Source organism: Acanthisitta chloris, unplaced genomic scaffold (assembly GCF_000695815.1).
Source record: "Acanthisitta chloris isolate BGI_N310 unplaced genomic scaffold, ASM69581v1 scaffold5051, whole genome shotgun sequence".
NCBI classification, from domain to species: domain Eukaryota; kingdom Metazoa; phylum Chordata; class Aves; order Passeriformes; family Acanthisittidae; genus Acanthisitta; species Acanthisitta chloris.
Window position 1 is genome coordinate 25,687 of NW_008655358.1, and position 15,308 is coordinate 40,994.

At 43.9% G+C, this 15,308-nt stretch overlaps 1 protein-coding gene across 1 annotated transcript; it reads right to left on the bottom strand.

The window, feature by feature from the left end:
• Positions 1-604: 604 nt before the first annotated feature.
• On the bottom strand, positions 605-11,291 carry ASB4 (ankyrin repeat and SOCS box containing 4). The gene is made up of 5 exons (XM_009083860.1): positions 11,011-11,291; positions 7,037-7,336; positions 4,003-4,493; positions 2,270-2,383; positions 605-793 (listed from the first exon to the last, which is right to left on the bottom strand). Exons 1-5 carry the CDS (start codon positions 11,222-11,224, stop codon positions 605-607), a joined length of 1,308 nt encoding a protein of 435 aa, XP_009082108.1. The 5' UTR covers positions 11,225-11,291.
• Between the last annotated feature and the right edge of the window lie 4,017 nt (positions 11,292-15,308).

The window sequence follows — 15,308 nt, forward strand, 5'->3', positions numbered from 1 at the left end:
TAGAAAGGATATCATTATGACAAAGTTTTATAAGAAACAGACAGGTGTAGTGAACAGTGAACTAACATTGAATTGAGAGGAAACTACTGAAATCCTGTCTGTGGTCATGATTCAAAGCAGTTTGCCCATTTCTTTCTGGGAAAGCATTTCTGTGACTCTAATAAATGTGCTGGGTTTTGACAGTATCCTGTTCTTTTACTCTCAAAATGACAGTTGAAGAAAATTACAGTGAAACAGCATCAAAGGTTGTGCAGATTGAATCTAATGCTATCTAGCAGGCAGTGGAATAAATACTGAAGAAAGCAGCAGCATCGTTTAGGCTAGGCTGAACAAAGCATGGCAGTATGCACCACTGTGTGTGTTTGGAGCAGGGAACCTTTCCAGCTCTGTCTCCCCAGCACAACCTGCAGCCTCCAGCTGCAATTTCTCTGTGCAGGGAAAGACAGCAGCTCCAAGGAGATCCAGTAAATTCCAGCCCAGATTTAGGCTGGTCCTCGAATGGACACAAGCAAAAGGCTGTGTCAGGGTTGTGCCCTGATCTCCAGCACCCCTTAGAGGAATGCGGACCCAGGAAGGGAGACGCCAGTGCCTGCTCTGCCGTGACTCAGTAGATGATTCCTTCTGGTTCCAGCAGCAAGTACTTCTTCATGGACAGGGGGATGGAGAGCAGGGGGACACCTTGGTGACACCTCTCTGACAATATTGCCCGAATAGCACATCTGCATAAATGCATGAGTGACCGTGGTGAATTGCTGCACACAGCGAACAAAGAGTCATAGAAATCCTGGTGCCTCTGTAAAGAAACCACAAGCTTGTTTTAGGGCAATGAGTTTGTTTCTTGTCCTCCCCTTTCCCCTGCCCACATGTAGCCTTGGGCAGAACAAGATAAAAAGCACAGCCAGCCATCCTGTCCCTTGGAGGCTCATCAAACACCAGGGACATGGTTTAGCCAAATGCCTGCTCAAAATTCATATGTTTGCCCCAAATATTTATTGTTAAGTTAAAGACCATGATGAAATCTTCAGGTTTGGTATGTCTCATATCCATCAGTTTGAGTGGAGGTTCCTCTGTGCTTTTAGTCCTGGTCTGAACAGACTCTGTAGCCTGCCCAGGGTGAGTGCATGTGGAAAAGTTAATCCTCTGCACCTCACCACGGGGCAGTGAGGCAGCACAGTGCCAGAGTTACTGGGGAGTTTGCTGGGGCTGTGAACGGCAAAGAACCTTTGGTCCTACTCACTGCCTCAGGGGCCTTCTAGAATAAATAAAATGGCACTCCCTTGAGAACAAAAGTGCAGATATTACAAATGATGTTGAAATAAATGAAGGAAATGTGTGATTATATGTGACTTGACCTTGTTTTATGATCTCGCAACTTGAGAGATCTGGTTACATATATTTTCAGGTTACACTTTATGTATGGTTTTCCTTTTTTTTTTTCCTGAACATATCTGACTCCAACAAAGCCTCACAGTTTCTCTGGAAATATAACTCTGCATTGTAATACAGGTGAAGGTCCCTAAACACACTGAGAAAGTATAGCAGATATTGGTGCACTTCAGCACTGAGTTTAAATTTTTGCAAAAGTCCCATATTAATATAAAACCAGTTGTAAACTGGAATATTTGAACTATGGGGATTTCTGAATTAAAGGGATAATTATGTCAAAGCATGCAGTTTGTCACACAGTTTTGCCTTTTGATAATACCATTTCCTCTTTAATCTTTTATTTTTTCATTTAAATTCTCCCTTGATTTTTACACAGTTTTGCCTTTTGATAATACCGTTTCCTCTTTAATCTTTTATTTTTCATTTAAATTCTCCCTTGATTTTGCAGCTAACCCATCCTGTTTGCAGAAACCTGACCCATGCAACAGAACCTAAAGATACATAGACAAACCCCTGTAATATGGCACCTTTAAAATATTTGCTGACTTTAAAAAATATAAATATACACATTGGCAGATCTGAAGAAACACCAATCACAGTCAAAATCTCTGCACTTGCTGAGTGCAGAGACAGCTGAGCTCCTAAAGCACCACTGACAGGGGCTTCTCCAAAGGATAATGTTGCAATGAAAATTTCTCAAAAAAGATGTCTTTTATCAGTGAGTGATATGGTTTTGTCAAATGAGTGATATTAAATGGGGAAGTCCCAAATCCTCTGAGATAGTCTTCTCTTTCCAAAGCATTCTTACTTTCCTATGGACAGATATGGGGTATGCAAATAATGAACTTGGACTTTACTCAGTTGTAACTCATTAAGAGCTTACCTCAAAGACATCCTCAGGTATGGCTGCTTTCCACTTAGATGTTGATTTGATATGTTCATAGGTATTGACGACAACCTCCACAGCTCTGGGGTGGGAATGACAGGCTTGTAGGACCTGCAGGCAGGATGCATGGAGACCTTGAGTACTACCAAGAAGCTGGGGCTAGCCTGGATGTCCTGCACTGTGCAATGGCAAACTGAGACATCCACAGCCAAAGAATTATGAAAAGATAAGTTTGGAAATGCAAAAAACGCAAAGCCCATCTACACTACTCAGTGCAAGTGCAGCAAGAAGCCCCAGGCTAGTCCCCAGTGGAATTGTGCACACCCCAGTTTAACAACACAAAGAAGTACTGGCTTAGATCTCCAGAGCAGTCTAGCTTGCTGATGGGGTGGGCATTATCACCCAAGTCTATGGATAGTTGTTCATAGCTGGGTTGAGTGACTCAACACCAGACAAAGCCACATATGAAGTCCTTGCTCCAGGTTATAAAACACAGGAACAGAAAAAAATCCCATCATATGAATCAAAAATGCATTGTTATAGGAAAATTTGAAAGAAGACTAGGAGATAACACAGCTCAGAAGTAAGGCTTTCAAGCCACACAAGGCCCCTGAAACAACTGTTCTGCCCAGTAACTTTAGCTCAACGGGAAAAAAACCCAGAAGTCTATTGTCACTCCCACGCAGGGACTAGCACTTTGCATTCACCCAATTTTGTCCCACACAGTCACCAAGTTTCACAAACAAAACGGCAAAACATCCCTCTGAGGTGAATAACATCCTACATTTTTTACAGATGAGCAAATGATGATTTGGAAGAGAGAGCCACTTCATGCAATGGGAGAAAGGCAGAGGCAGAAAGCAAAGACCCCAGACCTGGCTCTCAAATGTGATATAGGAGACTAAGCATTGTCTGTTATGGGCAGGCCCACTTATCCTGGGCTCAAGAGGGCACAACCTAAAGTCTGGCATTTTATTCAAAGGTTTCTGGTTGCTTGGCTTGTTAGAACTTTACATATACAGAGGAGGAACTGCAAAATGTTGCTCAGGGCACTGGATGAGAGAGAATAGGTCCTGACTACAGCAAGCTTACTCAGTTGTCTGATATAATAAGATTGTTGGGTTCTTCTGTCAGTGCCTTGGGCTTTGCAGACATTTAGAAATTCTTCAGGGGAGATTCTTTATTTTTTTTTCATCAGCTATGAGCCAAGGCCCAGAATTTCCCCTAATTCTCACATTTCCTGGGAACAAGCCAAAGCTTTATTGAGATGCATTTCATTTTTAATAGATTTCAGTAGATTTTTAAAGGTCATAGGTGACAAACTGAATCAAGTGGTCTCATCTCCAGTCTTTGGTGGAGGCCATGAAATATGCATTTTGTATAACTCAGTTAAGTCTGTATGGAGCAGGGATGTAGGTTTTCTGAAATGAGAAGGTGAATCTGCTCTGAAAAATTAGGCTTGAACCAGCATCTAGAGTTTGGCATTTCAGTTTGGTTAAGAGCAAAAATGGAATCTGGATCTGGTTTCTGGTATGGGCAACTGTAATTTCACTTCAGTTAAATAATACCACTCTTACAGTAAGTCATCCCACAAGGTTTGGACATTTTGGGCCTACATTTACAGGACTCCAGCAATTCCAGATACCACCCTGAAGTTTGGATCTCTCATCCTATTCCTGTTCAAGACATCACTTGTCTCCCTATCCCTACTGTACAAAGACATCCTTAACCTTGTGGAATTGCAGAGGATATATCCTAGCTGCTCCATGATTCAGTAGCAGCTGATAACAGATGTCTGGCTGAGCAGCTGGCCGCACAGATGTCACTTTTATGATATACTGTAGGGGTGCACAGCCATTGACATCCATGATGTTTGCTTCTGCTCCTGCCTCCAGCAGCATATGCAGCAGGACATGATCACAGTTCCAGGCAGCTTTGTGGAGCGGTGATTTGAAGTCCTCATCACGAGCATTCACTTCAGCCTTATAGTCTAAGAGCATCCGACAGATGAGGTGGTGATCTGGACTGTATATCTGGTCCTTATAGTGAAGGGCCCAATAGGCTGCACAGGACAGGGGAGTCTCCATGTATGCATTGAGAGCATCAACATGTGCTCCTTGTTCCACGTAAAAGGCCACGAGCTCCGGAATACCCAAACGTGCAACAACATGCAGAGGAGTCTCCTCATCTTTGTTGTTTGTTCTTATGTTCACATTTGCTCCTGCCAAAGAAAGATGATGGGGAAAAAATGAAGGTAATGAAAGTCTTGCTTGACCATCCCTCTGCTTGAGCCCAGCTTCCTAAGGAGAAGGTCAGCGTGGACAACTGGCATGAAAGACACACGTGAAAATGCAAGTGGCATAGATTCTGCATTTCTTAAGCCTCCAGGGAAATCCTTAGAAACTTCAGGTTCTTGGATCTGGCTTCAGATGTGATAGCTTGGCCCTGAGCTGGCAGAAGACCTTATCTGGACACTGTTTTGTGCAGCATGCAGGACCAAATTGGCATGTTAAAATGCTCTTTCCTATAAACTCACTGAAGGTGAAAGGAGAGCTTTACTCCTACTCTGGAGAGCAGCTCTGCTCTGCACCTCGTTAACGCCAGCCTGGACGAAAGGACATTTTATCACAGATCTGTGGATGGTATTAAAGAACCCATTGCCAAGGTCCCCAGCGGAGGGTCCGGATCGTGTTTTCCCACTGCTAGGGATCGTGCTGAGCAGCTGCCGCAGATGAAGCAACAGCACCATCTGCTGAGCAGCGAGACGGCCCCGGCCCGAGCTCCCTGCCCAGCTACGAGCAATTTGCTCTAAAAGAAACGCAAAACATCTGTGGGAATAATGCTGACCCCGACCCAGCGCTGATCAGCCGCGGGGCCGGAGGGACACGGGGGCTGCTGCTAGGGGTGGAGGGTACAGTCAGAAACCTCCACACAACAGTAACAGGAGTCATCCACAGCTCACAGAAAACGAGCTAGTGAGCCCTTGGAAAAGCAGCTCTGCCAGGCACAGGCTGCTCACCTGCTCTGCAAGTGTGTCAGGAACAGGGTTTTTTTTCCAGAAGGTAGAGGAACTGAACTATGTCATCAGCTGCCTTAAATATCTTCCTACCTAATGGGAATGAACTGGCTGAAAACTGCAACCAGAAGATAACTTGGATGAAAGTGAATCATGACCTCAGAGGTTCTGCTGTCAGAGAAAAGGTACCACTGAGAGTTAGTTGTGTTCAACGTCCCTGAGGGAGCACTGGCAGTCAAAGTTTGGAGGTGCTAACCGAACATGGGATCAGCACTGCTTGGCTGGCAAGTCGCCCCAGCCAGAGGTGGTTCAGCTGCATTGACCTCAGTGGATCCCATGTGACACCTCTGAGTGCAGGTGGCAGGTGGAAGATGCATCTTGGAAACTTTGGTACAGGGGCATTAACTGAAACCCTGGCTTCAGCTGTTGGGAGGTGCTGCTGTGTGAATGTGCACACCTGCCACATTTTGCTCCAGACCTTTCCCATTTTATTTGGAGTCTCAACATTTAGCTCATAAGGAGATATGAGTTTACAGAGTGTTTTGGGAGGAAGGGTGGCTTGTAAAGTACTTATTGTGCTGCTGCTGATGGGTGAGTGGAGATAGCCTACAGAACATATCCTTTCACTTGGATTCATCCTATATTGTGTTTATGACTACATTTGACTTCTCAGCTTTTCTATGGTAGCAAATTCAACTCCTGCAGTCAGAACTGTTTGCTTTGGGCAGCACACAACTGGCAGCATTTATTTTCCTTTCTACCAAACAATATGTATCTTTCCAGCAGAAGAAAAGTGATGTTATTACTCATTTAGGACTGCAGATTGCCTTGCCTACAAAGCATACATGCTCTTTGCATCTCAGGAAAAGCCTTCAATAGAAACATGTGTAGCAAAAAAAAAACCCCAAAAGCACTGGTATTTGCCATGGAAAAATATGATTAATAAATTTTTAAAAATAGCTAAAAAATTAGTCTGTTTGCAGCTAAAGACTTGAACTGCCTGATTTAGCTGTACCTTTTATGTGTTTCTTTTACTGTGTCCTGACTCAGCATCCTTCTGTTAAGGAAATAGTGTCTGACAAGTATATTTATGGAGGAATTACACCTATTCATAGCTTTATTTGTTACAGATGACCAGCAGCATACTGTGTCTTACTTTGGGAAAACAAAAATCTTATATAATAGCCTTCCCCTCCCCCCCTTCCCCCCCAATCCTACACTGATGCAGGAATTTGGCTGCTGATAAATGAAGAGATGGTATGAAAACTGCATCCAGTTTTTCAAGGCCAGATCCAAAAAAGCAAGTGGTTAGAAGAATTTTAACTGAGATCAAGGAAATTTGATCAAGAAAGAAGATGAGGGGTGCCCTTTCATGTGAAAACAGCGCAATAGTAAACCTGGATGAAGAAGACATAAAAAAGTCAAAAGAAATAGAAACTCCCTGATTCAAAGGAGCTCTTCTGCTCATGGACTGATTGGGCAGTGGGCTGGAGGCACTGAAATGGAAAACAGTCTTGGAGCAAGGACTGCTGGCCAGGGAAAGACAGATGGGCTGAGGAAGCAGAATGGGAGAAACTTCTGCTGGTCAAAGAGATGTGAAAAAGGAGTCTGAGATGAAAATAGGGTTAGCTGTGGATGGAAGGGATAAATACACATGTATTTTGAGAAATTGCCTCCTAAGAGAAAGCCCAGACCATGCCCACCATCTCTAGCCATGCCATGAGAGGTGCTCCAGAGCTTTGCCTTACCTTTCCAAAGCAGCTGCTGGGCGCAAGGCATGGAGGTTCGTGTTGTACAGAAGTGCAAGGGTGCCTGCCCACTCATTGAATAGCAGTTCACCTTAGCTCCATAGCTGCAAAGGATCTTGAGACACTCGACATTTGCCATTTCACAGGCTATGTGGATCGCAGCTTTTCCATTGGGCCGGCAGTTGATTGTAGCTTTGTGATTGAGGAGGACTGAAAGACTCTCCAGATGTCCATACATGACAGCTAGATGAAGTCCAGTTGCCCAGGATATTTTTAATTTGTAGCTAGGCAGCCAGTACCCTGTACAATGTGAAAACATGTTACCAGCCTTGGCAAAGACTTTTCTTTGGACTATTCACCTATTGAGAATAATTGAAGGGGAAGAAAGGGTTGGAGTTTTGCTGTAATTTACTGTAATTTCACCAGCTACAGCTTAGTGCATGCAAAGATCTGTCAAGTATAACTAAATTTTCATTAAGCACTGTTACTCTGTGTGCTGAATATCGTGCCTTTTGGAGAAATAATTCCCATGTAGATGTACTCTGACAGGAGCTTTTAGATTTTTTGTGACTTGTGTAGATTAAATTTAAAAAAATATGCTTAGAGCGTTTGAAATGCACCAGCTAAAAAATATGAGGGAAATGGGATCTTTAGCCTGCCAACAGCTGAACAAAGGTGGCATTGGAATAAGAAGGCAGCATTTACTTAGGACAGTGACTCAACAGACAGCCCATCCTACTGTTTCTGCATGGGAGATGGCAGGATCTTGCATGGAGCTGGTTTCAGACCTCCAGGGATGCACTGCACACAGATGACCCCTGGCAATGTAGCTGCAGCTGGGTCAGAGACCTCCTGCCAACAACTGCCCCCGAGGAGCATGGAGTGAGGAGATTAGTTAGTGCCATGGTCTAATAACGACGGTAGGGTTGGACTCAATGATCTTTGAGGTGTCTTCTAACCCAGTTGATTCTATGATTTTATGATTCTATGATTGGATGCTGATGCAAATTAGGCTGAAGAGCCAAATAGAAGCAGTGACACTTTCGCATGAAATACAGCTCCAAATTGTTTGGATTTTTCTTTGAAAATTTCACAATATTTTACTTTTTTTCATACAAAAAGGTGTAAGAGCAAATAACACCTAATTACGTGTTCCCAAAATAGGACTACATGCTTAATGACTGTACAGAGACAGTCTCAGATGTGATTACTGTAATAATTTGTTTTAAAAAAGTAATGCACCATAATAATGTACATAAGGGCTGGAGAAGTTTAAAACTGCATCTTAGCTAGAATGTGCCTACAAAAATCTCTGGGTTTGATTTATCTATTTCTCCTTGGATGAATGCCTGGTTGAAATCTGTTATCATGTAAAAGATACAGAAAAGATACTAAAGATGTATAATGAGATCAAATTGATTCAAACCTCCATTGTTTAGTCTCTAGTTTATGTAGTTTTTCAGCCTTAATGTCATATAGATACAGTTTTTACAGTATTCATGTGTGTTGTGTTAGACAGAAAGAAGATGAGGAGGAAGGAAAGAGATACAAGAAGGAAACAAAGTGCTGGTGGCAGGGAGAAACCAACTGAAGTTTTTCTTCCCTCCTCATTAAATTGCAAGTATATTTTTAGATAGATGCCAGGAATGCAGTTCTTGTGTGTCACTGAAAAATGCTTGATTTCCATGGAAAGGTTACAGATATAAAACAGTCATGACAGCAGCTGCACCTTCTGCTCTGCCATGGCTTCATTGACTTGTTCCTGACCAATATAAGCATTTATTACTGGCCAGTGTGTGTGAGATGGCAGGGGCAAGGAAAAGCAGACCACACATCCACTCTAGGACTAAATTTTGGGGCCTATCAAACCCAGTCCTCAAGCAATCCACGCTAAGAATGGCAACAGCAGACAGCCCTGGGGCACTGGATGGAGTGAGTGCCTGAGTGGTGTCCCCTGAGAACACTCACCCCTTCCTCAACCTGCTGACTGTGCAGGTTACAGTGGCAACTCTGGTAAGGCAACCTTTTCATCACATGCCCCTAAACCAGGCACGAAGGAGGTGGGCTATATCCCAGAGTCTATGCTTGTAGCAGAGCAAGGTTCTTAAATCACCTCCCTATCTGAATTCACATGCAGTATTCTCCCTTGTTACAGGTGACCTGGGGAGCGTCGCTGGCCTATCCCACACAGAGGTGGATCTCTCATTTATGGCCAGAGGTGAGCCATAAATTATATGTTAACAGCATGAAAGTGATCCTTAAAAGCCAAGCTAGCACTTTTTATAGCCACAATTTTCCTGCCAGAGAACCCGTTTGTTTTCTTTGCCTGTGCTGCTGCAGGTGAACTGTGCTCAGATATCCTGATAGAGCATCTGCCATGTTCTCTGCCCAAGCCTGCAGACATCTCTGAGTCCAGAGGGATGAGGACCAGGCACTGAGCAGGAAGCAGACATGGTCTCTATAGACCTCATTCAGCTGTTTTCTTTGGTTAGAAACTGAAAAAGCCATGGTGCAAAGTGAGTGTCTTTGAGAGCTCTCAGCCTCTTTGGAAGAGAAGAAGCAAAGCCACTCTCTCATCCATGGCATCTCTTTTCCACTTCATTGCTTAGCACTATGACAAAGCTCAGACTGAACAGTGAGGTGGTGGGGATGAATCTTTCTCCCCTCTCCTTCCTCATGGAAATCCCCCTTTATGTCACAGTTATCTGCTATTCAGAACAAAAGTAAAATTTACAGGAGAGTTGATAGAGTGCCTCCTGCCTCTTAGACAAAGTGAATACACTGCTGTGATTTAGGTCATAGGATGCATTTACCTCTCTCCTTTTTGGAGAAAGGAGAGACTTCTTCAAAAGAGACAGGTTAATGCTTGCAGTTAAATGATCTAAAATTAAAAATCCGTGCATCAATCACATAGTCTCAAACCATGACCAGAATGCATATTAGTCTGCTGAGGACAGAAGAAGATGTATTTTAAGATACATTCAGCCCTGCATGGCTTACTTCATCCACTGTCCCTAAGGGAAATACATCATGACTGCATCATCCTTACCCTAGTGAAATTAAAAGAACAGGAGCCAATCATTAAGTAAGAGGTAAACACAGAAAAGGAGAAGAGGTGGGATATTGTCCCTTCTTTATGCTACAGAAATGAAAGTGCATTCACTGTGCTGCTGGCACTGGAGGTGTTTATTGCCACATATGATTAGCTTCTGGCACAGACGGATCATTGCTGTTTTCTAAATACACATGAAGAGTCTGTTAGCAAGTAGGTCATGAAGTATGCTGGTTTTAGAAAAGAGCAAACTTAGTTTATTGCTTTAAGTTGTTAGGTTTTGGAAACTCAAACAGTTCCTGGCTGAGAACTGTTTTGGTTTTTCTGTACTCCAAAACAGATGTCTTTCCTGGTTGTGTTTTTCCAAATTATTTTTCTGTTTTGATAAACTAGCATATCCTCACTTTCTGTCAGCTGGGAAATAAATCTCCTCCTGTCCAGCAATATCCAAGATCCACAGGATTTCTTTGGCTCTCCTGAGGTAGGGAGAATTCACTTTACTACTACTGTAAATTGAAAATGGAAGACATGGAATATTTCTAAATAGTCTGTATACATGAATGGGTTCATGAAAGAAATTTATATACCACACTTAGCATGTATGTGTCTATTCTGGGCTTTGCATCCGAGTTCTCTGAGAGGAAATGGTAAAGGACTCCTCATTCTGGATTCCCCTGCAGCTGCAGCAGCTGCTGCTGCCGCACGGAGGCTCAGGCTGGGCTCTCGCCTGCCCTCCACCAAGCCCGGCGGGTACAGCTGCTAAGCTCCCCTACTACAATGACCATGGCCATATGAATCTCCTGAGATGTTACTGTCCCTGAATCAGCTTACTCTGCAGCTTCAGAAGAGATAAAAGGCCACAGTTTCTTGAAAGTCACTCAAACCCATCTACTTTCTGGCTGGTGAATGCTGCCACATTTACCTTGTTTGTAGGATGCCAGAATCAGGTTTTCATCTTCGACTTCAAACACTGTGTCCACGTCTATTTTCTTTTGGCTCAAGAGCTCTTCCAGTTTTTCAAAGTCATTGGATTTCAAGGCTTCAAAAAAAGCTTTTTTCACCAGCTTTGCAGCTGCCGCTCGAGTAATTTTCCTCTCTGTATCCTCTCCCTCCTTGTAAGTCTCCTCTAAATCCATTTCCAGACGTATCTGTTTGTGCTGTGAAGAGGGGTACACTGAGGTCCCTATAGCACAGTTGCATGCTGAAGTTTCTGAAGACCAGAAGGTAATTTTATCACTCAGTCATGCTGATCTGCTTGTTCTATTTATATGAGGAGCATTTCGGGCATCGAAATGCCACTCTTAGATATCACCACACTCTTTTGATGGACACAAGGACAGACATGCAAGCAGTAAAAACAAAATAAGAGTTATCTCCATAGGCTTTACACACATTAAGCTTCGTTAACCACCTGATTACCTTCTGCTTTTGCCATATGCTTACATTAAAAGACACTAGTCCTGGGTGTTGTTTCTCAGCTGGAGAAGCACCCACACTGCCTTTCAGAGTTGCCATTGCTGATTTATTGGCTGCAGTGGGATGTGATGCTCTGCCTGTTAACTAGAGCAATTCAGAATAAAAATAATGCCCAAGACACTCTTCTCGTGGGAAGTAACTCACTCTTCCATAGGATGGCATTCTGCATGTTGGTGCTGGTTCCAGGAGTGACAAGCAATGCTCCTTGGAAGGAGAAATGCTGAGATGAGGGGGCTGCAGAGCTCTACAGCCATGTCATGGGGTAGGAGATCTCACACACTTCAGTGGGTTTACATGTGAATTAACTCAGGTGCAAGCACAGGAAGCTGCATGGGTCCTAGGCTCTTCTCCTTCACCTGCTTCATCCAAATTCAGACCTACTCCCTCATAACCCCATCACCCACTGACCACTGACCCTCCCTGCCTTTTCCTGCTGTCTTTGCCAGCCCTGTCCCTGTATTGACAGCAGTCTGTGAGGATGCAAACCAACATGTGCCTAGCATGAGCTGCTGCCATTCATCACCTAGAAGTGGTTCACGCCTGCAGTGATGAGACCATAGCTAGAAGGACTATTTACCCTTGATTGAAATCATCCAGCCAAGCGGACACCACCACAACCATTAAGAAGAAATCTTCATGTTTATCCTTCCTGTGGGCTTGGCTGCCAAGCAGGCCGATGGTGAAACGTGAGCCAGGTGGTACTGGAAGTCAGAGCAGCCTCTCTGCTCACAGGGTATCCAGGGTCAGGTTCCTCAGACGACCTGCAGGACACCTGTCCATGGGAATGCTCACTAGCTCTCTCCTAGCACCAGTGCTCAACAAAGGTGTTACAAGACAGCAGTTCATGGAGAACTGTGAAATTTCCTTCTACTTATGTACTTTTGGATGAAGAATATTTTATAAAAACTACTTCCTCGAAGTTGTGCACATTGTAATAGATGTAGTGGGAAGGAAAACAGCTTGCCCTGGTGCTATAGGTCCCAGGCAGCTCATCAGACAAGAGCTGACAGGACACTCTTCCATATCTTTAAATTCCCTCCTGCAGGACCACCTCCTTCTTACTTTGTTACTTTCAGTAGTGGATGACTCCAGGCTTTAAAAAGAGTGTTGACACTTGCCTAGTGTGAGCAGAGGTACAAGATGCAAACTCCAGATCATACAGGCTTCTGTGACCTGCAACATTCTTTCTTTTATTTTTTTTAACCTCGATATTTCACAAAAGTCATGGATGCACGAAGCACTAATATGCAGCTGCAGCCAATTGGTCACCTCAGCTGACCTTTCAATTTGAAATGGACAAGGTTTTCATCTGTCATCTTTTATAAATAGTATTATATGACACAAGGACATTCAATCTAGCTGAAAGGATTGTGCCAGTGCATCTCTGTGCTGTTGTGCTGCTTGAAGGTGCATGCACAAGCATGTTGCTGTAACAGATTACTGCACATCTGCTGATCCATTGTGCTTGCTCTTGGTTGACAAGCAAGGTGAAGTAATTTGTGATGGCTTGGCCCACAGTGAAAGAGAAAGCGGATTAAAATTGCCTTACATCAGTCATGGTCCAAGAGCATGCACAGAAAGGAACAGTACCTTAACTTGCTCACCTTCAGCAATTTGTGTGGCCTTGCTCTGACTCTCACAGAAATTTTTCTTAACACTTTTAAGTTTAAAAGAGAGAAAGAAATCAGTTATAGATATCTATAGCCTTTGTAGTTAGTGTTTTCCTGCAAGCTGCATTTGCATCTAATCTTGAAAAATCTATTTGCGAGTGCACTGATGACTTCAGTGCAATTGCACACAAGAATAAGGAAATGGCTTTATGCTTTAAATTGACAAGCACAAAAAGTTAGATTGACTTTTTAAATAGTTTTACTAATTTTCCTGAAGTATAATCACAACATATACAGAAATAAATACTGTGAGCCATGGAGGGAGAAAAGGGACAAGTTTCTACTATGCATCTGTATTTTTGCTCTGCGATTTCCTGCAGACTTCTTCCCCATCATACCACAAGGTGGCAGTTTGATTTTGAAAGTCAAAACTGATGTCATCCAAGCTCCAAAGCTGCCAAATAGTCTGAACGATTTACCGTGAAACAATAGCTTATCCCTTGGTTAATATAAATTACAGCTGTGGTATTTGCAATATCTATAGGTTAGACTCGAGGCCACTGTCATGGGCACTGTGCATTCACACACTGTATCCACTAAAAATACATGGTTTCCACATTTAGGATCAATTGTCTGAATTACAGAGCTAATGCAAAGGCACATTTTTACCAACTCCTGCTCCCAGTCTTTCCTTCTGCTCCACACAGGGCCACACAACACAGAACAAGCCATAGGCACACAAACACCTGCATCTCAGGGGAACAGGCTGGATGCACCCCTTATAAGTGGTTACAGCAGGTCAGAAAAACAAGGTGTGAAGGCTCACACAGCAGATAAGAAGAGCAGACAACCCCTTGAGCTGCACTCTGCTTCCAACTTCAGGCAATGGAACCATTGTCCCTGGCTTCAGATGGGCTGCTGAGGACCCTCTACATCAGCATTATCACAGGCCTATTCTAAAGCCTACTGAAGTCAAGGAAGTATTTCCTCTGATTTCAGTGGGCTATGTCCTTTATTAGACTGGGCACCAAGCAGCAGAGCTGAGCTGGGGAAAGCTGTCTGGAGGTGAGTGCTTGAGCACCATCAGGGTGATATTATGAGAAGGATGATTTCTGGCACCAGAGTGTGTATGAAAGTCAGAATAAGGACTGCTCCTAAGAAGACAAAGACAGGCTTAAGCAGAAAATGAGAAACGATGTACTGCAGGCTGTGCAGAGCACGTCTCCTGAGGAGCCAGGCCCCCTCCATTGGCTCTTGCTGATGTAGAGCAGTAATCTCTTGGCAGCCACATAACTCACAGCAGTGCTGGGAACAGCTCGAACAGAGCTTTGGAGGTGAAAACCAACATTCTGAACTGTGTGCTAGGGCAGGCAGGAAGCCAGCAAAAGGAGAAATGCTCCCAAAGAATGGTGGTGATGGAAGCAGAGCCATGGAGCTCTTCCTAGCTGCAATACCGAACATCCTGGCAGTCCCTGGCCAGCCAGCCCGTTCTGCTGGCAGCACCAGAGGGATGCAGAGATCAGCCACACATGCAGGGTCACCTACAAAGCTGTCATTACAAATGTTCTCCCCTCCCCAATTACAGAGGGGACCTGCCTTGCAGCAGTGTTTCAGCACACCTGCCTAGTGAGATTTCAGCTCTGCCCTTCCCTCCCTCTGCAGGCAGCTGGCTAAAGCGAGTTGCTTCAGCAGCATAACACAGCCTCCCTGTGAAGCAGTCTGTCCTGCTCTGAAGCCTTACATCTTAAGGAGAGAAATGTACTGAACGTCAGACCTGTAGGCCTGAAGCAAAAAACAGATCCTTGAGTTAATCCCAATTTGATCTCTTCTGAACAGCACACGCTTGTAGAAATACTGTTGCAGTATCACAACCCCATCGCTCTGCCATTGCCCTCGCAGTATTGGCAGCATCCAATCAAGTCTGCCACACTGCAGACTGCCCACTCTGTGGGCAATGTTGCCTTGTATATCCCTTGTGTTGCCAAGTATATCCCTTTTCTTTTCTTGACAGTCCTCAGTTCCCAAGCTGGATTATGCGCAGCCCTCTTATAAATTTAATTTCTTTGCTAATATTAATATTGATTTTTTTCGCACTTCTGTACATATTTCTGCCTGCTTTAGCCATCGTTATATT